General features: G+C 48.7%; 1 protein-coding gene across 1 annotated transcript in view; it reads left to right on the top strand.

Moving 5' to 3' along the window:
• LOC139234934 (S-adenosylmethionine synthase-like) overlaps nt 1-22,085 on the top strand; it is a 55,279-nt gene extending 33,194 nt beyond the window's left edge. The window contains exons 5-9 of the mRNA XM_070865849.1: nt 3,373-3,516; nt 3,716-3,934; nt 7,429-7,611; nt 9,598-9,731; nt 15,199-22,085. Of these exons, the coding sequence (XP_070721950.1) occupies nt 3,373-3,516; nt 3,716-3,934; nt 7,429-7,611; nt 9,598-9,731; nt 15,199-15,301 (783 nt within the window). The 3' untranslated portion in view covers nt 15,302-22,085. The remainder of the gene's footprint in view (nt 1-3,372; nt 3,517-3,715; nt 3,935-7,428; nt 7,612-9,597; nt 9,732-15,198) is intronic.
• Nucleotides 22,086-22,554: the final 469 nt, after the last annotated feature.

Genomic DNA, 22,554 nt, shown 5'->3' with positions numbered 1-22,554 from the left:
GGAGATCTCAGGCACAGGTCCACACACAATCCATGGGAGATCTCGGACACAGGTCCACACACAATCCATGGGAGATCTAGGGCACAGGTCCACACACAATCCATGGGAGATCTCGGAGACAGCTCCATACACAATCCATGGGAGATCTCGGGCACAGATCCACACACAATCCAAGGGAGATCTAGGGCACTGGTCCACACACAATCCATGGGAGACCTCGGGCACAGATCCACACACAATCTAGGGGAGATCTCGTGCACTGGTTCACACACAATCCATGGAAGATCAGGGCACAGATCCACACATAATCCATGGGAGATCTAGGGCACAGGTCCACACACAATCCATGGGAGATCTCGGGCACAGGTCCACACACAATCCATGGGAGAACTCGGGCAAAGGTCCACACACAATCCGTGGGAGATCTCGGACACAGCTCCACACACAATCCATGGGAGATCTCGGACACAGGTCCACACACAATCCATGGGAGATCTCGGACACAGGTCCACACACAATCCAGGGGAGATCTCGGACACAGGTCCACACACAAACCAGGGGAGATCTCAGACACAGGTCCACACACAATCCAGGGGAGATCAGGGGCACAGGTCAACACACAATCCATGGGAGATCAGGGCACAGATCCACACACAATCCATGAGAGATCTAGAGCACAGATCCACACACAATCCATGGGAGATCTCGGACACAGGTCCACACACAATCCATGGGAGATCTCGGACACAGGTCCACATACAATCCATGGGAGATCTCGGACACAGGTCCACACACAATCCAGGGGAGATCTCGGACACAGGTCCACACACAATCCAGGGGAGATCTCGGACACAGGTCCACACACAATCCATGGGAGATCTCGGGCACAGATCCACACACAATCCAGGGGAGATCTCGTGCACTGGTTCACACACAATCCATGGAAGATCAGGGCACAGATCCACACACAATCCATGGGAGATCTAGGGCACAGGTCCACACACAATCCATGGGAGATCTCGGGCACAGGTCCACACACAATCCATGGGAGAACTCGGGCACAGGTCCACACACAATCCATGGGAGATCTCGGGCACAGGTCCACACACAATTCATGGGAGATCTCGGACACAGGTCCACACACAATCCATGGGAGATGTAGGACACAGGTCCACACACAATCCATGGGAGATCTCGGACACAGATCCAGACACGATCCAGGGGAGATCTCGGACACAGATCCACACACGATCCATGGGAGATCTAGGGCACAGGTCCACACACAATCCAGGGGAGATCTCGGACACACATCCACACACAATCCATGGGAAATCTCGGACACTGCTCCACACACAATCCAGGGGAGCTCTCGGACACAGGTCCGCACACAATCTGTGGGAGATCTCGGACACAGATCCACACACAATACATGGGAGATCTCGGACACAGGTCCACACACAATCCATGGGAGATCTCGGACACAGGTCCACACACAATCCATGGGAGATCTCGGACACAGGTCAACACACAATCCATGGGAGATCTCGGACACAGGTCCACACACAATCCATGGGAGATCAGGGCACAGATCCACACACATTCCATGGGAGATCTAGGGCACAGGTCCACACACAATCCATGGGAGATTTAGGGCACAGGTCCACACACAATCCATGAGAGATCTAGGGCACTGGTCCACACACAATCCATGGGAGATCAGGGCACAGATCCACAAACGATCCATGGGAGATCTCGGACACAGATCCACACACAATCCATGGGAGATCTCGGGCACTGGTCCACACACAATCCATTGGAGATCTCGGACACAAGTCCACACACAATCCATGGGAGATCTCGGATACAGATCCACACAAAATCCATGGGAGATCTCGGACACAGATCCACACATAATCCATGGGAGATCTCGGACACAGGTCCACACACAATCCATGGGAGATCTTGGGCACAGCTCCACTCACAATCCATGGGAGATCTCGGGCACAGGTCCACACACAATCCATGGGAGATCTCGGACCAGGTGCACACACAATCCATGGGAGATCTAGGGCACAAGTCCACACACAATCCATGGGAGATCTCGGACACTGCTCCACACACAATCCAGGGGAGATCTCGGACACAGGTCCACACACAATCCAGGGGAGATCTCGGGCACTGGTCCACACACAATCTATGAGTGATCAGGACACTGCTGCACACTATCCAGCAGTTTGCCTGAGAGCTGAGACACAGATCAACCCTGTGTCCTACAAGGAACCTAGACATGACCATCATCCCCTCCCCCACTGTCCATCCACTCGACCCATAGTGTGCCAGGGCACCAGGCCACCCAATCACGGCCCACTGCATAGCCCAGAGATCCTGCCAGAATGAGCGGGGGCGGGGGGGCTCAGATAAGATCCTTCCAGCCAGCGGAAGGACAAGGTGTGGTGGTGATAGGCAAAGACCCTCGTGTGTCATTGAATGAGAGAATACAACAGGAGCACAAGTGGAGCACGTCGCACCGTCGAAGGACGATGGCGGCGACTGCCATGTATGGTGCCAGGCCTCTGAAGGACTGGGGCTCTGACACTCAGTGCACACACATAAAAACCTTAGAGGTGGTCCCCTTAACTCAAGGAAAGACCCAGCAGGTCAGGTAGCATCAGTGGAGCGAGGAACAGAGCTAATGTTGAAGAGTGTAATTCTATGTAATAGCTAGTGACCTCTGACCCAGGAAACGGGGCTGGGGTTGTAGGAACCCATATCACACACAGGTCCATATCACAGAATCATAGAATGATCCAGCACAGAAAGAGGCTATTCGGCCCATCTGTGCCTTGCTATCCTATGATAACATAAGAACATAAGAAATAGGAGCAGGAGTAGGCCATACGGCCCCTTGAGCCTGCTCCGCCATTTAATACAATCATGGCTGATCCGATCATGGACACAGCTCCACTTCCCTGTCCACTCCCCCTTATCGGTTAAGAAACTGTCTATCTCTGCCTTAAATTTATTCAATGACCCAGCTTCCACAGCTCTCTGAGGCAGCGAATTCCACAGATTTACAACCCTCTGAGAGAAGAAATTTCTCCACATCTCAGTTTTAAATGGGCGGCCCCTTATTCTAAGATTATGCCCCCCTAGTTCTATTCTCCCCCATCGGTGGAAAGATCTTCTCTGCATCCACCTTGTCGAGCCCCCTCATAATCTTACACGTATAAGCTTACCCAACAATCTTCTTTTAGGCTTGAAAGTTAAGCGGGGGTCAGGGTGATGGCTGCAATTTCTGCGCTGACCCAGTATGGATGGGAGAAGGAAAATCGGCCCCTTCGTTTTCTAAACGTGTTCCTGTCCCTTTCTCAGGGCCTGATGTTCGGCTATGCCACGGACGAGACGGAAGAATGCATGCCGCTGACGATCATCCTCGCGCACCAGCTCAACGCCAAGATGGCCGAGCTCCGCCGCGATCGGACGCTCCCCTGGCTCCGACCTGACTCCAAGACCCAGGTGAGCAGCGTCACGGGACATCTCTCAGCGCACGGCTCCTCGGCCCCCGCGTCTGGGAGGTTGTGGGGAGAGGTCGGGCGGTGTTTCTGGTGCGGCGGGAGGTGGAGTTTCGCGGTCCGAGGCGCCCCACCCTCTGGCGCCCGGTCTCCGTGACTGCGATGGCCGCGGGATTGACCGGGTCGGTGTGCTTGCTCCGCAGGTGACGGTACAGTACAGCCAGGAGAATGGGATGGTGGTCCCCACTCGCATACACACGATCGTTGTCTCCGTGCAGCACGACGAAGACGTATCGGTGGACGAAATGCGCACGGCCCTGAAGGAGAAGGTTATCGACACCGTGGTACCCAGCAAGTACCTGGATGACAACACCGTGTATCACCTCCAGCCCAGTGGCCGATTCGTGATTGGAGGTCCTCAGGTTAGTCAGAAGAACAGCATTTGTTAAGAGAAGTACACGATTTAATAATGATGTTCAAAATCATAAGAACATAAGAAATAGGAGCAGGAGTAGACCATATGACCCCTCGAGCCTGCTCCGCCATTTAATACGATCATGGCTGATCCGATCATGGACACAGCTCCACTTCCCTGCCCGTTTCCATAACCCCTTATTCCCTTATTGAAATGTATAAGATTATGAGGGGGCTTGACAAGGTGGCTGCAGAGAGGATGTTTCCACTGATGGGGGAGACTAGAACTAGCGGGGGCATAGTCGCAGAATAAGGGGCCGCCCATTTAAAACTGAGATGAGGAGGAATTTCTTCTCTCAGAGGGTTGCAAATCTGTGGAATTCGCTGCCCCAGAGAGCTGTGGGATTGAATAAATTTAAAGACAGAGATAGACATTTTTTTAACTGATAAGGGAATAAGGGGTTATGGGGAGCTGGCGGGGAAGTGCATGCTGAGTCCATGATCGGATCAGCCACGATCGTATTAAATGGTGGAACAGGCTCGGGGGGCCGTATGGCCTACTCCTGCTCCTATTTCTTATGTTCTTACGATTCCCCTAGACTCCAAAAATTTACCTATTGCAGCCTTGAATATATTCAGAGACTCAGCATCCACAGCTCTCTGGGGCAGTGAATTCCAAAGATTTACAACCCTCTGAGTGAAGAAATTCCTCCTCATCTTAGTCTTAAATGGCCGACCCCTTATCCTGAGACTATGTTCCTGGTTCTAGACTCTCCAACCAGGGGAAACAGCCACTCAGCATCTACCCTTCAGAATCTTGTATGTTTCAATGAGATCACCTCTCATTTTTCTAAACTCCAGAGAGTAGAGGCCCATTCTACACAATGAAGGGTTTTGATAGAGTTGGATTGGTGTGGTGTATTTGCTTTATGGGTTCTTTGCTGAAGAATTCATGGCTACACATTTGCTGTAAAGAACTAGCTGGTTTATTAGCAAAGGTTTAACACCGGAACTAAACACAATCAGTTCATCCACCAGACTCACAACAGCACGCCTCATCGTGGCGAACCTGAACCCAATTAACTGGGGTTTTGTTGCATCATGGGTGTTGTATATGCAGACTATGGATGTACTCTATGTGTAGTCACTGTGTGATTGCATAAGATGGACACTTGTTTACCTGATGTACATACATGCTGGCACCACTTGAGGGTACACTGGTGGAGTCCGGGGGTTTCCTGCCCTGGTGGCAGGGCCCTGTATAAAAGGCTGCACACCATGCTTGTCCAGCACTCTGGAGTTTGGAATAAAGGACCAAGGTCACTACAGTTCAAGTACAACACATTGCCTCGTGGAGTCATTGACAAGTACATTATAGACATAGCACTGTGATTGTCACGTGACTGGGTAAGCTGCTCACAGTGCAACAGCTCCACAACTATTTTAATTGTATCAGTAATCATGTGCCCCCCTGATTAAAGGGGTGGGGGGGGGGGGGCACACTCCAAAAACTTTTCAAGTGCCCCCGTATTTTTTTTGAGGGCACTAAAAACACAAATGATACAAGTGCCCCTTGGCTAAAAGGGGGACGGGGCACTAAAACCGACAACTTAGACAAATTAAACTTTAGACATTAAGATCAAATTAAAATTTGGCTGCCGGGGGTGATGATGCACTCCAGTCCCTCCGGCGCCCACCTCTCGCGGAAAGCCGTGAGCGTACCGGTGGACACCTCATGCTCCATCTCCAGGGACACCCTGGCTCGGATGTAACCGCGGAAGAGAGGCAGGCAGTCGGGCTGAACGACCCCCTCGACCGCTGCCTGGACCGGTTGATGGCACCCTTGGGCAACTGCTCCACAAGTCTGGGAGCATGCTCACAGGTACATACACTACAGTGGGGAGAAACTGTTTCCACTGGCAGCAGGGTGGATAACCAGAGTCCACAGATCAAAGATAATTGGTAAAAGAACTGGGGGGGGGGGCGGGGTGGGGTGGGGGGGGAAGATGAGCATTTTTTCTGGAAAGCAAGTTGCTATGATCTAGAATGCACTGCTTGAAAGGGCAGTGGAAGCAGATTCAGTAGGAACTTTCAAAAGGAAATTGGATAAATACTTGAAAAGGAAGAATTTGCAGAGCTTTGGGGAAAGAGTGGGGGGGAGCGGGGCTAACTGGATCGCTCTTTCAAAATCACGATGGGCCCAAAGGCCTCCTTCTGTGGGTCCAATCCAGCCCGCTAAACCTCCAGCCGTAGATTTTACCAATTGAAATTTCATGTGCAGCTGCGATAACACTGTTGTTGTAAAAATGTAAGCACCTCACGTGCTGTGTGAGGAACAGTGGCGATCCTCCAGTCCTGAGTCGCCAGCAGCAAGCCATATTCCGAGGGCAGTTGAGTCAGGGAGTCGGAACCGTGGTGTTGCCATTGTATCCCCAACCAGTGAGCAGATCCCTCGGGCGTGCCTTCTCACTGCAAGCGCAGACACAAACCTAAAATGGACATCACCCTCGTCCACCCTTGAGGATGCAGTTCCGGTTCTTCTTTCGAAACACCTGCGAATTCATCCTTTATTTTTCGCGTGGAAGCAAGTCATCCTCGTTCCGAGGGACTGCCTATGGTGATGATGTAGGCCAGCAGAAAATCTCTAAGTATTACATAGAATGTACAGCACAGAAACAGGACATTCGGCCCAGGCAGTCTGTGCCGGTGTTCATGCTCCACTTGAGCCTCCTCCCACCCCTCTTCACCTCACCCCATCAGCATATTCTTCTATTCCCTTCTCCCTCATGTACTTATCTAACCTCCCCTTAAACACATCGATACTATTCACCTCATCAACTCCCTGTGGCAGCGAGTTCCACATTCTCACCACTCTCGGGGCAATGGAGTTTCTCCTGAATTCCTGCTTGGATTTATTAGTGATTATCTTGTATTGATGGCCCCCAGTGTTGGACGCCCCGACAACTGGAAACATCATCTCTTGAAAAAAGAAGGCTGAGGGGTGACCTAATAGAGGTCTTTAAAACGATGAAAGGTTTTGATCGAGTGGATACAGAGAGAATGTTTCCACTTGTGGGGAAGAGCATAACTAGAGGCCATCGATATAAGATCGTCATCAAGAAATTTAATAGGGAATTCAGGAGAAACCTCTTTACCCAGAGAGTGGTGAGAATGTGTAACTCCCTACCACAGGGAGTGGTTGAAGCGAATAGTATCGATACATTTAAGGGGAGACTAGACAAGCATATGAGAGAGACGGGAATAGAGGGTTATGCTGACAGATTTAGATGAGGAAAGACGGGAGGAGGCTCGAGTGGAGCATAAACACAGGCATGGACTGGCTGGGCCATATATCCGATGTAATCCTATGTATGTATGTCTATCCTGTCGAACCCCCTTCATGATCTTGAAGACCTCTGCCCGATCACCCCTCAGTTAGCTGGATGGGTGCTCCATGTGATGGGGGAGGAATCACAGTGTGCCGTGTGCTTGGATTGTTTAGGGTGATGCCGGTGTCACTGGGCGGAAGATCATTGTGGACACGTATGGGGGATGGGGAGCTCACGGAGGCGGCGCCTTCTCAGGCAAGGACTACACCAAGGTTGACCGATCAGCAGCCTATGCCGCCCGCTGGGTGGCCAAGTCCCTGGTGAAGGCCGGGCTCTGCAAACGTGTCTTGGTCCAGGTGAGGATTCTGTGGCTTGGAGTCTAGAGATGACAATGTGTGAGATTGGGATGCCTGATGCGTCTGTATGTCTGTTCTTTTAATCGAGGCGTTTGTCAGTTTTACTTTATATTGGTTAAAGCTTCCATTAAACAAATGCAGCACGCAATACAATTGTGTCAGCTGTGGCTCAGTGGGCAGCACTCTCTCGCCTCTGAGTCAGAAGGTTGTGGGTTCAAGTCCCACTCCAGAAACTCGAGCACAAAAATCTAGGTTGACACTCCCAGTGCAGTACTGAGGGAGCACTGCACTGTGAGAGGTGCTGTCCTTCGGATGAGACGTTAAACCGAGGCCCTGTCTGCTCTCTCAGGTGGACTTAAAAGATCCCATGGCACTATTTTGAAGAAGAGCAGGGGAGGTGTCCTTGGCAATATTTATCCCTCAATCAACATAACATAAAAAACAGATTATCTGGTCATTGTCACATTGCTGTTAGTGGGAGCTTGCTGTGTGCAAATTGGCTGCCGTGTTTCCCACATTACAACAGTGGTAGACGTCTGGCAGTCATGAAAGGCGTGATAGAAATGCCAGTCTTTCTTCCTTTCAATAGGACTGTGTTAAGCGTGCATGCATTAATATCAAATACCGTCCTTTCTAGACTGTCTTTGGCTAATGAAGGGAAATCAGTGCACAACTTGGGCCAAATTGAAGATGACGATTAAATAAAGCTGCTGCTCACTATAACTCCGTGTTTAAAACGTTTGATAGATCACAGCAGCTAGCCCACAATATATGATGTGCTTTGAGGTGTTTGTGTCAGATGGAGCCCATTGAGAGCCCATGGGCAGGCTGTGATCACCATGAGCATGTGGTGATGGGCCTTCTCCTTAAACTGCTGCTGTCCTTGTGCTGAAGGTGCTCCCAGGGTGGCGTTGTATAGGGAATTCCAGGATTTTGACACAGCGATCATTAAGGATTGCCGATATATGCCCGAGTCAGGATGGGGTGTGACTTGGAGGAGAACTCGGAGCTGATGGTGTTCCCACAACATTGCTGCGTGTGTTCATGTATGTGCGAGTGAGAGTGGGCATGTTTGTGTCTCACCTCCTGACTCCCCAAAGCCTCTCCACTACCTACAAGGCACAAGTCAGGAGTGTGATGGAATACTCTCCACTTGCCTGGATGAGTGCAGTTCCAACAACACTCAAGAAGCTCGACACCATCCAGGACAAAGCAGCCCGCTTGGTTGGCATCCCATCCACCACCTTCAACACTCACTCCCTCCACCACCGGCGCACCGTGGCTGCAGTGTGTACCATCTACAAGATGCATTGCAGCAACTCGCCAAGGCTTCTTCGTCAGCACCTCCCAAACCCACAACAGGCGCATGGGAGCACCATCACCTCCACATTCCCCTCCAAGTCACACACCATCCTGACTTGGAAATATATCGGCCGTTCCTTCATCGTCGCTGGGTCAAAATCCAGGAACTCTCTCCCTAACAGCCCTGTGGGATTACCTTCACCACATGGACTGCAGCGGTTCAAGAAGGCGGCTCACCACCACCTTCTCAAGGGGCAATTAGGGATGGGCAATAAATGCCGGCCTTGCCAGCGACGCCCACATCCCAGGAACGGACTTTTTAAAAATATGCGTGGTTGTGTGTGATTGTGAGGGAGTGTCTCTGTGTAAGTGTGATTGGGAGTGAGTGTGAATCCATGTGGTTGAGTGTGTTTATGTGATTGTGGCTGTGAGTGTGTTTGTGTATGTGCGTTTGAGAGAATGTGTTCATTTACTTGTGGTCGTGAGTGAGTGTGTCAATCTGGGTGGCTGTGAGTGAGTGCGTGTGGTGAGTATGTCTGTGGCTGTCAGTGATTGTGCGAGTCTGTGCTTGTTACCATCCCCTTATTCTCCTGTTTTTTACAAGATGATTTTAAGCCACATTATGTAACAGCTTGCTCAGTGAAACCACTTTCCGTGCAAACACTTACTGCTGTGAATTTCTAGGTTGCGTATGCCATTGGTGTCTCTGAGCCACTCTCGATCTCCATATTTTCTTACGGCACCTCACAACTGGGCGACAGGGCATTGATGGACATCGTGAGAAACAACTTTGACCTTCGACCCGGCGTGATTGTCAGGTAAAGTGAGCTTGTTGCGTTTGGTTGTGGGAGTGAGCAGCGTGGTCTGGCGATCCCTGGCCCGTGTCGTGAATACAGCGTTCAGTGAGACGGATCGCTGTTGTCACGGGAACGCCGATATAGTTGTAGAGTGAAGCCTGGGCTCTCCCTGCCATTCCTGACACGTGCAACCTGTGCCTGAGGCCCCGTCAGCAGCTAATACTTGTAAAATTGGCCTTGAAGTTCAGGCAGAAGAATGCTCCCGCTTACAGTTTAAGGTGACCCCGTTAGATGGCAGCACTACCGTCCACGATAGCTGGCAAGCCAGGGTCGCCAGCTCTGGTTGGACGTATTCTTGAAGATTTTGTCACATGATCTCCCACCTCCAACTGCCTCACCACCCCCCCCCCCCCTCCCCACCCCACCCACATCTCCATTAGTTTTATAACTAAGGACCAAAACTTTTCAAAGAAAATGACAAAAGCACAGAATTCTTTCGATGGCCCAATGAACATTCTCCTATGTTTGCGCGCAGCATGGTCCTGCAGAGGAATCTTTAATTCCTGGAGACCCCCGGACAATCCTGGAGGATGGGCATAACCCAATGGCGAACATGATTGGCTGCAGTGGGAAGCACTGACTGCCACGCCGCAGCCCATTCCTCAGTCGGACCAGAAATAAATGTTCACAGTTTTCAAACGGCTGTCCCTATACAAACTCTCAATTGCTGCTGTGTTGCCTACCCCGGCGAGTGGAATCCAGCCTGCTATGTAACTGGACCATGTCCCCTAGCGCTGTCAGCCCCAGGAGGTTATATAACTGTTTATACATCAATCTGTTCCATCGTACAGTTAACCTGAGCGGAACAAAGAACATTAGCAATTGGGAATGGAAGCCAAGGGATAGATGTGCCACATCTTACACCAGAATAGAATGGCCTTCATTACATCCACTGGGCAGTAATCTCCCAGCAAAACCCCTTGGGCAGGAGGCCGTACGGTGCTGGGTATTGCACGGCCTCTCAGTCCTTTTCACTGGGGCTCCCTGGACCAAGGTGTAATGGATTTACAAGGTTGTCTTTGAGCTATGTTGCCTCCAGTGGCCAGTGGTGGGACTGCTGCTCTTAATGTGTACAATCTGGACTCGAAACAATATCGAAATTTGCAGGCTGCACAAAAATTGGCGCCTAGTTAGCCTTGAAAAGGATCATAAGGAGGGCATGGACGGATTAGCAGATTACACAGGTGGATGTCAGATCAAATTTAACATGAGGAAATGTGGGGTGATCCTGTTTTGGTAGAAGGAGTAAGAGAAGGGCATAGACGTTAAATGGTAAAACTCTAAAAGGAGAAGAACAGAGAGACTTGAGGGTTCTGACCTTTAAAGGTGGAAGGACAGGTTGATAAAGCTGTAAAAAAAAAGCATACAGGGTCCTTGGCTTTATAAAGACTAAGACTGAATGCTAAAAAGCACAAATCATCGATTAGGCTGTTGTTAGAAGGAACGGCGAGAGAATGTAGAGGGATGTGATCAGGACCCGTGAAAGGCGTGAGTTTGGGGCCAGAAGAGGCGAGGGCCCAGGGGCAGCACGGGCCAGCCCACACTGCGATATGTGTGACCCGTGCAGCAGAGCAGGTCTCCAGTCATCCTGGTTCAACCCTTGCCATTGGACCAAGACCTAGCTCTGGCAAGCCCGTGTGGTGGCTGGTGTGCAACGGCCACCACACGTTAAAAAAATCCACGCACAGGCACCTTCCACCCTTCACGATGCAGTTCGGGATCCAGAATATTAGGTCCTTCATTGAAACACCTGTGAACTCATCCCTTTTCAGCATGGGAGCAAGTCATCCTCGATCGAGGGACTGCCTATGATGATGCTGAGAATATTGTGGCCAGTTTCAGGTGCCTTACCTCAGGTAGGATGTCAAGGTCATGGGGAGATTCATGAGGATGACCCTAGGCAGGAGAGATGAGAGAAAATGGGACTCCTCATTAAAGCAAAACAGGTTAAAAGGAGCGGTGGTTGTGAGAAATCAGGAAAAGTTCCTTGCACTGAGCGGTGATTCCATGGCCGGGAGATTGCTCGGAGCTGCTCCCGGTTCCCCAGCGTTCCTTCGCTCAATGTGCAGTGCCAGCTCCGTTCACACGCCTACCCGTCTATTCCCGGGCCAATCACTGGACGTGCTGAGGCAGCGCCCAACAGCAGCTGCAGCTCTGCAGTTGGCCTGGATAAGGCAAGAGTCTGTCAATGCAACCACACCCTGCCTGCCCACCCTGTCCCTGCCAATGTGGAAGCAGACATCCCAAGCGGCCACAGATATGGCAGAAACAGCCCAGGGTAGAAGTAACAAAGGCACTGATGAGGGCTTCAGCAGCAGATGAGCTGAGGCAAGGGCGGAGACAGGTGATGTTACGGAGGTGGACATAGGCGGTCTTAGTTACGCTGTGGATATGTGGTTGAAAGCTCATTTCAGGGTCATATACGACTCCGAGGTTGCGAACAGTCTGGCTCAGCCTCAGACAGGAGTTGGGGAGAAGGATGGAGTCAATGTCTAGGGAACACCTCACGACCCAGAATAAGATTGATTGATTAATGAGTTTACCCATCTGTACGAGAGCACGGAGCGCCCACAGACAATCAGGTCCTTGATTTCCAATTCGAGCTGGGACACGATGGCTTCATTACCACCCAAAGTTGCTCCCATCTACCACAAATCAACAAAGCAAATAGAATAATGAGCTGTATAGCCAAAACCGTAGAGTACAAGTCGGAGCAAGTCATGCTTAAATAATATGCTTTGGTGAGGCCATACCTTGCAAACCTTCTGGTTACAAGGGAGATCTTCAAATCATGGAGGCAGTTCTGAGAAAAACCATGAGGCTGATTCCAAGAGTTACAGGACTGAAATATAAGGAAAGACTGGAGGAACTTGAGCTTTTCAACCTTTTAAAGGGGATGATGAGAAGTGATCTTATGGAGTAAGGCAATGAGAAGTAACATTATAGAGTAAAATCTTGAGAAGTGATTTTCTAAAGTAGCATACAGTGTAGAATGGGTACATTTGGAACACGACTTTAAACCACACCGTGACAGTGGAATGGGAGGGCAGAGGGTCAAACTCGCTAAAGACAAATTTAGCACTGATGTCAGGAAATCTGCACGCAAGTAATTAAATCTTGGAATTGGTTTCCAAGGGATAGGATTTAGATGAAGGAATTGAATGTAATATCTCCAAGTTTGCAGATGACACTAAGCTGGGTGGCAGTGTGAGCTGCGAGGAGGATGCTAGGAGGCTGCAGGGTGACTTGGACAGGTTAGATGAGTGGGCAAATACATGGCAGATGCAATATAATGTAGATAAATGTGAGGTTATCCACTTTAGTGGCAAAAACTGGGAGGCAGAATATTATCTGAATAGTGACAGATTAGGAAAAGGGGAGGTGTAATGAGATCTGGGTGTCATGGTACATCAGTCATTGAAATTTGGCATGCAGCTACAGCAGGCGGTGAAGAAATGGCATGTTGGCCTTCTTAGTGAGAGGATTTGCGTATAGGATCAGGTAGATCTTACTGCAGTTGTACAGGGCCTTGGTGAGGCCACACCTTGAATATTGTGTACAGTTTTGGTCTCCTAATCTGAGGAAGGACATTCTTGCTATTGAGGGAGTGCAGCGAAGGTTCACCAGAATGATTCCCAGGATGGCAGGACTGATATATAAAGAAAGACTGGATCGACTGGGCTTATATACACTGGAATTTAGAAGAATGAGAGGGGATCTCATAGTAACATAAAATTGTGACGGGATTGGACAGGTTAGACGCAGGAAGAATGTTCCCAATGTTGGGGAAGTCCAGAATCAGGGGTCACAGTCTAAGGATAAGGGGTAAGCCATTTAGGAAGAGATGAGGAGAAACTTCACTCAGAGAATTGTGAACCTGTGGAATTCTCTACCACAGAAAATTGTTGAGGCCAGTTAGTTAGATATATTCAAAAGGAAGTTAGATGTGACCCTTACGGCTAAAGGGATCAAGGGGTGTGGAGAGAAAGCAGGAAAGGGGTACTGAGGTGAATGATCAGCCATGATCATATTGAATGGTGGTGCAGGCTCAAAGGGCCGAATGGCTTACTCCTGCACCTATTTTCTATCTTTCTATGTTTCTATGTTACTGGACCAGTAATCCGGAGACGTGAGTTCAAATCCCACCACAACAGCTGGGAAATTTTAATTCAGTTAATTAAATAAATCTGGAATAAAAAGCTAGTGTCATGAAACTACTGGATTATTATAAAAAAAAACATCTGGTTCACTAAGGTTCAGGGAATGAAATCTGCTGCCCTTACCCGGCCTGGCTGATATGTGACTCCAGACCCACAGCAATGTGGTTGATCCTCTGAAATGGCCGAGCAAGCCAATTATACACAAGAGCAATTAGGAATGGGCGACGCCCACATCCAGCAAATTTATGAAAAAATGTAGCGCATTGGGGAAGAGAAACTCTGAATCTTTAAGAACTAGTTGGATATCCCCGTTGGGAGAGCTAGAAGATCCTTCTGGGTGGATGAACTAAGCTGGGTTGGATAGTGGCCCTCATCTCTCTCTATATTATGTGTTGTCCCCAATTTTCTCCAGTTGAATATTGGGAAGACCGAAACCATTGTTTTCAGTCCCCGCCACAAACTCCGTTCACTAGCCACTGACTCCATCCCTCTCCCCAACTTCTGAGGCTGAATCAGACTGTTCGCAAACTTGTTGTCATGTTTGACCCTGAAATGAGCTTTCGACCACATATCCGTAGCATAATTAAAACTGCCTATTTACACCTCTGTAACATCGCCCGCCTCCACCCTTGCCTCAGCTCATCTGTTACTGAAGCCCTCATCTGTGCCTTTGTTGCCTCTAGATTTGACTACTCCAACACACTGCTGGCTGGCCTCCCACATTCTACCCTACGTAAACTAGAGGGGATCCAAAACTTGGCTGCTCGTGTCCTAACTCGCACTCACCCATCACCCCTGTGCTCGCTGACCGACATTGGCTTCCGGTTAAGCAGTGCCTCAATTTCAAAATTCTCATCCTTGTTTACAAAACCCTCCATTGCCTCGCCCCTCTCTATCTCTGTAATCTCCTCCAACCCTACAACTCCCCGAGATGTCTGCACTCCTTTAATTCTGCCCTCTTGAGCATCCCTGCCTTCTGTTGCCTGGGCCCCAAGCTCTGGAATTCCCTGCCTAAACCTCTCTGCCTCACTGCCTCTCTTTCCTCCTTCAAGACGCTCCTTAAAACCTACCTCTTTGACTAAGCTTTTGGTCACCTGAGCTAATTTCTCCTTATGTGGCTCGGTGTCAATTTTTTTTAGCTGATAACACTCCTGTGAAGCGCCTTGGGACGTTTCACTACGTTAAGGGTGCCATATAAATACAAGTCGTTGTTGTTGTTGTCCTTTGCATCCATCTTGTATCCGACAAAAAACTCTTTCCTTTTCTAGGGACCTAAACTTGAAGAAAGCAATCTACCAAAAAACAGCTTGCTACGGCCATTTTGGCAGGAATGAATTCCCTTGGGAAGTGGTGAAGAAGCTGAGTTACTAACATATCCCGACATGGTCCCAAAGCTGCTGCTGGTTACACCATTGAACTAGGAAAGGGGCACCCGGCCTTGCAATTCCGATCGTCAGCTGCCAGTCGCTGCTTGAGTCAGGTTCAGATTCTTATCTACAAGAGGGACCAAAACACTGCAAACAAATCACAATAATCAGAAGCTTTACCCAGCCTTCACATTGACCAGCTTGGAGAAGGGTTGCCCTTTGGTTTCCTGGGAGTCTCCGTTCGGTGTCCCGGTGGCTTGATTTATTCTTGGCCATCCTTTCATTCAAGGGAGTGTAAAAGTTGTCGTGGGTCATGGGGAACAACACCAGCAAAATTCCATGGTCTGCGTGGTATCTTCACCTCTCAACCTTCAAGCTTGGTGACACGGGTTCAAAGAACCATAACATGTTGGGCCACAAGTGACCAAAGTGGAGGCTGCGTGTATTCTGCCATGGGTTATCTTGCCTGAAGCGTTAAGAGGACAAGTACATCAGACTGTCTTTATCTTAATTTCAATTCTGTTCCATTCCCCCACCCTACCACCCCCATTAAGGGAGCGTTTCCCCTCACTTTGCCTTCTAAGTAGCAACAGTTCAGACTGGAATTTGTAATTTAAGTTTGCAGGACACCTGGGAGATACCTGGACTGGAGTGCATCATCACCCCCAGCAACCAAATTTTAATTTGATTTAAGTTTACTGTCTAAAGTTCAATTTGTTTAAGTCTGTCGGTTTTAGTGCCCCTCTTTAATCAGGGGGCGCTTGAATTAAAGTTTGCAACAAAATAGTTGCAGGATACCTGGGTCTACCTGCTTGTGCTCATGCCCAAGAAGTCAAATCACCCCAATTGAAAGCAAATTTAAAATAAAATAATATAACCTAACTTAAACCAAGAATCAACGCCGCAAATTTCCTGTTGACCTACACGGGTTCTGCCAACATTCCTCCCGTCACTACACTAACACAAACATGCCGGATTTAAAATGCATCCATCAAAACAGTCCTAATATCGTCATGAGACATTCTCGCCTGTATAGTTTTACATATTTTTACTCCATCTCTTGTTTGACCCTTAACCTGTCCTGAAGCCCAGCGAAACACTTGTTTGACTGGGCCGGCCAGTTTTTGGAGAATTTTCAGCTCACGGACCACGATGCAGAAACAGCGAGAGACCATTCCAGTGTTCAGGGTTCTTTCCTTACTGTGATATTGGTTTCAGCTGTGGCTGAGGGGCAGCACTGCCGCCTCTCAGTCAGAGGGTTGCGGGTTTAAGCCTCATTCCAAAGGCTTGAGCAACTAATCCAGACCGATGCTTCAGTGCAGTACTGAGGGAGGTGCCACCCTTTTGACATTAAACCGAGGCCCTGTCTACTCCCTCAGGTGGATGTAAGGAGATCCCATGGCTGATTTGAAGACGGGTCGGGGTGTTCTTCAATGTCCGAGCCAATTTTTATCCTTCAATTGACATCATTATCTGGTCATTATCTCATTGCTGTTTGTGGGAGCTTGCTGTGTGCAAATTGCTGCCACGTTTCCCACATTACAACAGTGACTACACTTCAAAATTGGCCGTAAAGCACTTTGGGACGTCCTGACGACATAAGAGGTGCTATACAAATGCAAGTTCTTTCTTATTATCCTAAAAAAGCTAAAACCTAAATGCTTTAATTCTGTTCCCCGTGTTCCTTTATATCTCTATCTCCCACTCCATCTTACTTTGTTCTATATTTAATGTTAATATTTATTCTGGCCGCATGTAATCGCTCTGATCTTCCTTTTCTCCTGTTTCCCTTTGGGCGGACCTGCCTCTGGGTTTCTGATTGGCCTGAAATGAACACTAGACTGATATTTCCTGGTAAACGGAGGGAAAACATAGAAACATAGAAAATAGGTGCAGGAGCAGGCCATTCGGCCCTTCGAGCCTGCACCGCCATTCAATGAGTTCATAGCTGAACATGCAACTTCAGTACCCCATTCCTGCTTTCTCGCCATACCCCTTGATTCCCCCTAGTAGTAAGGACTACGTCTAACTCCTTTTTGAATATATTTAGTATAGGTTCCCCAATTGCACTGTGGGTGCGCCCTGGTTAACCTCCGACATCAAATGGAGCCCAGTGACACATTGAGAATGAAAACAGGATTACGACATTGGATGTGACGGAGCGGTGCCCCCCGGCAAACAGCCTGTGGTGATGCGATGTTTATTGGGGATTGGGCCATGGAGATCCGCGTATTCCCATACCATTTCCCCAAAATGAATGGATGGAAAATCGGGCCGTGCACAGTGATCTCCATGCGCCAATTCCCAATGGACATTCCCATTGCACAAAGTCCTGTGTCGGGAGCACTCCTTTGCAAAATCTCTTCCCAACACTTCTCTTTTTAATGCCAAAACCACATGTAAATTATTGCACCCTTATTTATTGCAATCTGAGATCCCACCTCCGTATGAAACGTTGGTCTGTTTCCACTCAGCTGAAGGGGGTAAAGATGCGGAAGCAATCCCAGGAAACCAGACTTATCTCCATCTCCTCTGTGTGCTAAAGTTGCCCGCTCTCACCCCAGGGAACAGGCCTGCCTGACACGGCAGGAGAAGCTAGGAATCCGCCCGCCCCCGATACACGCCACTTCTGCCGGAAGAAACGGCAACATCTGCGGCGGTGGCACAAGGTTGGACGAAAGGGCAAGCAACTATTTTTGGTTGCATCTGTAAATCAAATATAAAGCAAGTGCCCCCTGATTAAAGGGTGGGTGGGCACCAAAACCAACACATTAAACAAATTAAACTTTCGACAGTAGCTTATTTCAAATTAACATTTGAAGCAGATTGGGGCAGAATCCGGACATGAAATGAGCCGAAACAGGACTCCAGGCACCAAACCCGTTTCAGAGTGGTCTCTGTGAAACTCAGGCCAGTTTTCAGACATGGTGGCACGGTAGAGGAGCAATTATCTAACGTCGCGCTCCCGGCGGGAAATCCCGCCCGCTCGGAGCCAGTAGCCGGAAATTCCGCCGTGCCTGGCATTCGCTGGAATTTCCCAGATGCTCTCCCAGCGGGAAAGGCTTCCCTCGCAGGGCACAACGTCTGAAAGTTACCCCTGACTTGTCTCCACGCAACAGCTCCGAAATTACATCGTTGGACGCCAATCTATCTGAAATTCCTCTGGCCACCCTTTTAGCCTGTTTAAAATAAACGGGTTGTAACTTCCACTAAAATAGCCCACGAAGGAATTTTGGCAAACCCATTCAGCGTTCAAACGAGTAATATCTGGGCCCATGTTGCTTCACCTCTCAACGAGCTCGCTCCTAATGGAGGGAAAACTAGTTATTTTGCCAATCATTATGACCGCTGATAACTCACCACAGAGCTGGGTGGGTGGGTCACTTCCAGTACTTCCCAGTGGAAGTGTATTACTCTGGACACTTGGGATCAGGAGACCAGAAGCAGTGAGTGTCCTCTGCATTAACAGCTTGGTTTTCAAAATGTGGCTTGGTTTCCAATGTAACTGGAAGGATGTTTCCAGTGGGGTTCTGCAGGGCTCAGTACTGGGTCCCTTGCTTTTTGTGGTATATATCAACGATTTAGATTTGAATATAGGGAGTATGATTAAGAAGATGCAGATGACACTAAAATTGGCTGTGTGCTTGATAATGAAGAGGAATGTCATGGGCTGCAGGAGGATATCAATCTACTGGTCAGGTGGGCAGAGCACTGGCAAATGGAATTTAATTCAGAGAAATTTGAGGTGCTGCACTTTAGGAGGGCTAATAAGGAAAGGGTGTACACATTAAGCGGTAGGCCACTTAATAGTGTGGATGAACAAAGGGACCTTGGAGTGCTTCTCCACAGATCCCTGAAAGTAACAAGCCAGGTGGATAAGGTGGTTAAGAAGGCATATGGAATGCTTGCCTTTATTGGCCGAGGCATAGAATATAAGAGCAGGGAGGTTATGCTTAAATTGTATAATACTTTGGTTAGGCCACAGCTGGAGTACTGCATGCAGTTCTGGTCGCCCTATTATAGGAAGGACGTGATTGCACTGGAGAGGATGCAGAGGAGATTTAGTGGATGCTGCCTGGAATGCAGAATCTTAGTTTAGAGGACAGATTGGATAGGCTGGGTTTGTGCTCATTGGAACAGAGGAGATTGAGAGAAGACCTCATCGAGGTGTACAAAATATTGAAGGGCCTGGACATGGTGGATAGTAAGGGCCTATTTCCATTGGTGGAGAGGTCTATTACAAGGGAGCACAGTTTTAAGGTGGTTAGTGGAAGGTTTAGAGGGGATTTGAGGGGGGGGGGGGCTTCTTTACACAGAGGGTTGTGGGGATCTGGAACTCACTGCCTGGAAGAGTGGTGGACGTAGAAACCCTCGCCACTTTTAAGAGATGGTTGGATGGGCACTTAAAGTGCAGTAACCTGCAGGGTTACGGACCTAGAACTGGTAATTGGGATTAGATTGGATGACCTTTTGTTGGACGGTGCAGATATAATGGTAAATACTGCAGGGAATAGAATATGGCCAGAGTGATCTCCTGGACTAGTGTCGATCGCCTGGATGGGTCAGAGAGGAATTTTCCCAGATTTTTCTCCCTAAATTCACCTGGGTTTTTATCTGGTTTTTGCCTCTCCCAGGAGATCACATGGCTCCGGTTGGGGTGGAGTGTAGAATGTTTTCAGTATAAGGCGTGTCGCAGTTGTGTGAGGCGGACCAGTTGGGCTGGGTGCTCTTTGCCTTTCCGTCATTGTTCATAAGTTTATATGCTATGAGGCTGCAGAGCGACTTGGATAGGTTAGGTGAGTGGGCAAATGCATGGCAGATGAAGTATAATGTGGATAAATGTGAGGTTATCCACTTTAATGGTAAAAACAGAGAGACAGACTATTATCTGAATGGTGACAGATTAGGAAAAGGGGAGGTGCAACGAGACCTGGGTGTCATGGTACATCAGTCATTGAAGGTTGGCATGCAGGTACAGCAGGCGGTTAAGAAAGCAAATGGCATGTTGGCCTTCATAGCGAGGGGATTTGAATACAGGGGCAGGGAGGTGTTGCTACAGTTGTACAGGGCCTTGGTGAGGCCACACCTGGAGTATTGTGTACAGTTTTGGTCTCCTAACCTGAGGAAGGACATTCTTGCTATTGAGGGAGTGCAGCAAAGATTCACCAGACTGATTCCCGGGATGGCAGGACTGACCTATCAAGAAAGACTGGATCAACTGGGCTTGTATTCACTGGAGTTCAGAAGAATGAGAGGGGACCTCATAGAAACGTTTAAAATTCTGATGGGTTTAGACAGGTTCGATGCAGGAAGAATGTTCCCAATGTTGGGGAAGTCCAGAACCAGAGGTCACAGTCTAAGGATAAGGGGTAAGCCATTTAGGACCGAGATGAGGAGAAACTTCTTCACCCAGAGAGTGGTGAACCTGTGGAATTCTCTACCTCAGAAAGTTGTTGAGGCCAATTCACTAAATATATTTAAAAAGGAGTTAGATGAAGTCCTTACTACTAGGGGGATCAAGGGGTATGGCGAGAAAGCAGAAATGGGGTACTGAAGTTGCATGTTCAGCCATGAACTCATTGAATGGCGGTGCAGGCTAGAAGGGCCGAATGGCCTACCCCTGCACCTATTTTCTATGTTTCTATGTTTCTAAAAGGAATTCTGGTGGACATGAACTTGGATACAATACACAAGGCTGCCTTGAAATTGGGCTCTAAGTCACACTCATTTGACAATTTACCTCAGAAAGGTCGCGGAGAGGTAAAGCGAGCAAGGCCAACGTGTCTCACCTTGGTGCCACAGCGGGTGGCGAGGTGAGGATTGAGTTACACGTCAGGGTAAACTGTAGGAATCTCTATATGTGGAGAGCAAATCTGCCAATCTCCATCCTAACTTGCCGTGCTTAGCGGAATATGCAATTAAAAATGTTCCTCCTCTTGAGCCCGGCGTCCAACACAGCTCGTCGAGGGTCTGATCAAAACATGAGATCATTTGGCTTTGAAGATCAGCCGGAAAGACCGAGGTGAGGTGTCACAGAGCGATGGGCTGTGGACAAGATAGAAAATGAATGCCTCTCCTGGCACTTGTCCGAGAGTGACATTGATCTCGCCTGGGAGCAGGCAGCCTGACACCAACCTGTCTGAGGGTGGAGCCATGAGGCCCAGGAGAACGGTTAGCAAGGGGAGAAGATGTGGCAGTAAAGGACAGCTAGTAAGAACGTAACCCACTCTTTATATTTAAAAAAAAATAATCACTGATGCTCTTAAAGAATATATTTAGCATTCAACAAGTTGTTGTCTTAATCTGGTACTGGTAATTCCTGCCTCTCTTCTGCGGTTATGTTCAAGCCAAGATGTCCCTGGAGATGGAGCACGCGGTGTCCACCGGTACGCTCGCGGCCTTCCGCGAGAGGTGGGCGCCGGAGGGACTGGAGTGTATCGTCACCCCCGGCAACCAAATTTTAAATTGATCATAGTTTTTGAAAAAGTATAATTTGTTAATCTGTCAGTTCGAGTGCCTCTTTAACAAGGGGGCACTTGATTTAAAGTTTACTTAAAATAGTTGCCAGTACTGGTTATTCAATGCTGATCGAATTGTAAAGGTTAAAGCCATCCCTACTTCCCAGTCTCTACCAGCATTACACCATGGGTCAGGTGCGAGTGAAAGAACACACATTCAATTAATTCAGGCGTAGATGCCCAAACCGTTTATTGGGGCAGGACACATGATACTTCATCACCCATCCCTCACTCCTTTGCATTAATAAAATTGGCCAAATCGATGCTAAATCTTCTGGGGTTAAATCATTTATGTCTCTAGTCACTGATAAATTCCACTAGGGTCTTCCAGTGTCGAGCGGTGATTGCTTCACTATCTCTATCGCTCTCTCGCTTTACTATTTCTAGCTCTCCCTCTTGTTTTACTCTCCCTCCCTCTTCCCTCTTTTATCATCACCTGATCACTACTTTCTGATTTGCCTTGCCTTCCCCTCTGTTTCTCAATTTACAACACACATACTCTTCTTGTCCCTTTACCGTTTGCTGGTCAAAAACTTGCTACGGTATTTTTATTAGTTTTTCTTCTTGCAGTCACACTACGTTCCCCTCCAAGTCACACACCATCCTGACTTGGAAATATATCGGCCGTTCCTTCATTGTCGCTGTGTCAAAATCCTGGAACTCCCTCCCTAATAGCGCTGTGGGAGCACCTTCACCACACGGACTGCAGCGGTTCAAGAAGGCGGCTTACCACCACCTT

The sequence above is a fragment of the Pristiophorus japonicus genome, chromosome 22 (assembly GCF_044704955.1).
Source record: "Pristiophorus japonicus isolate sPriJap1 chromosome 22, sPriJap1.hap1, whole genome shotgun sequence".
NCBI lineage: Eukaryota > Metazoa > Chordata > Chondrichthyes > Pristiophoridae > Pristiophorus > Pristiophorus japonicus.
The sequence above is the reverse complement of the archived record's forward strand: the minus strand, read 5'-3'. Positions and strand labels throughout refer to the sequence as shown.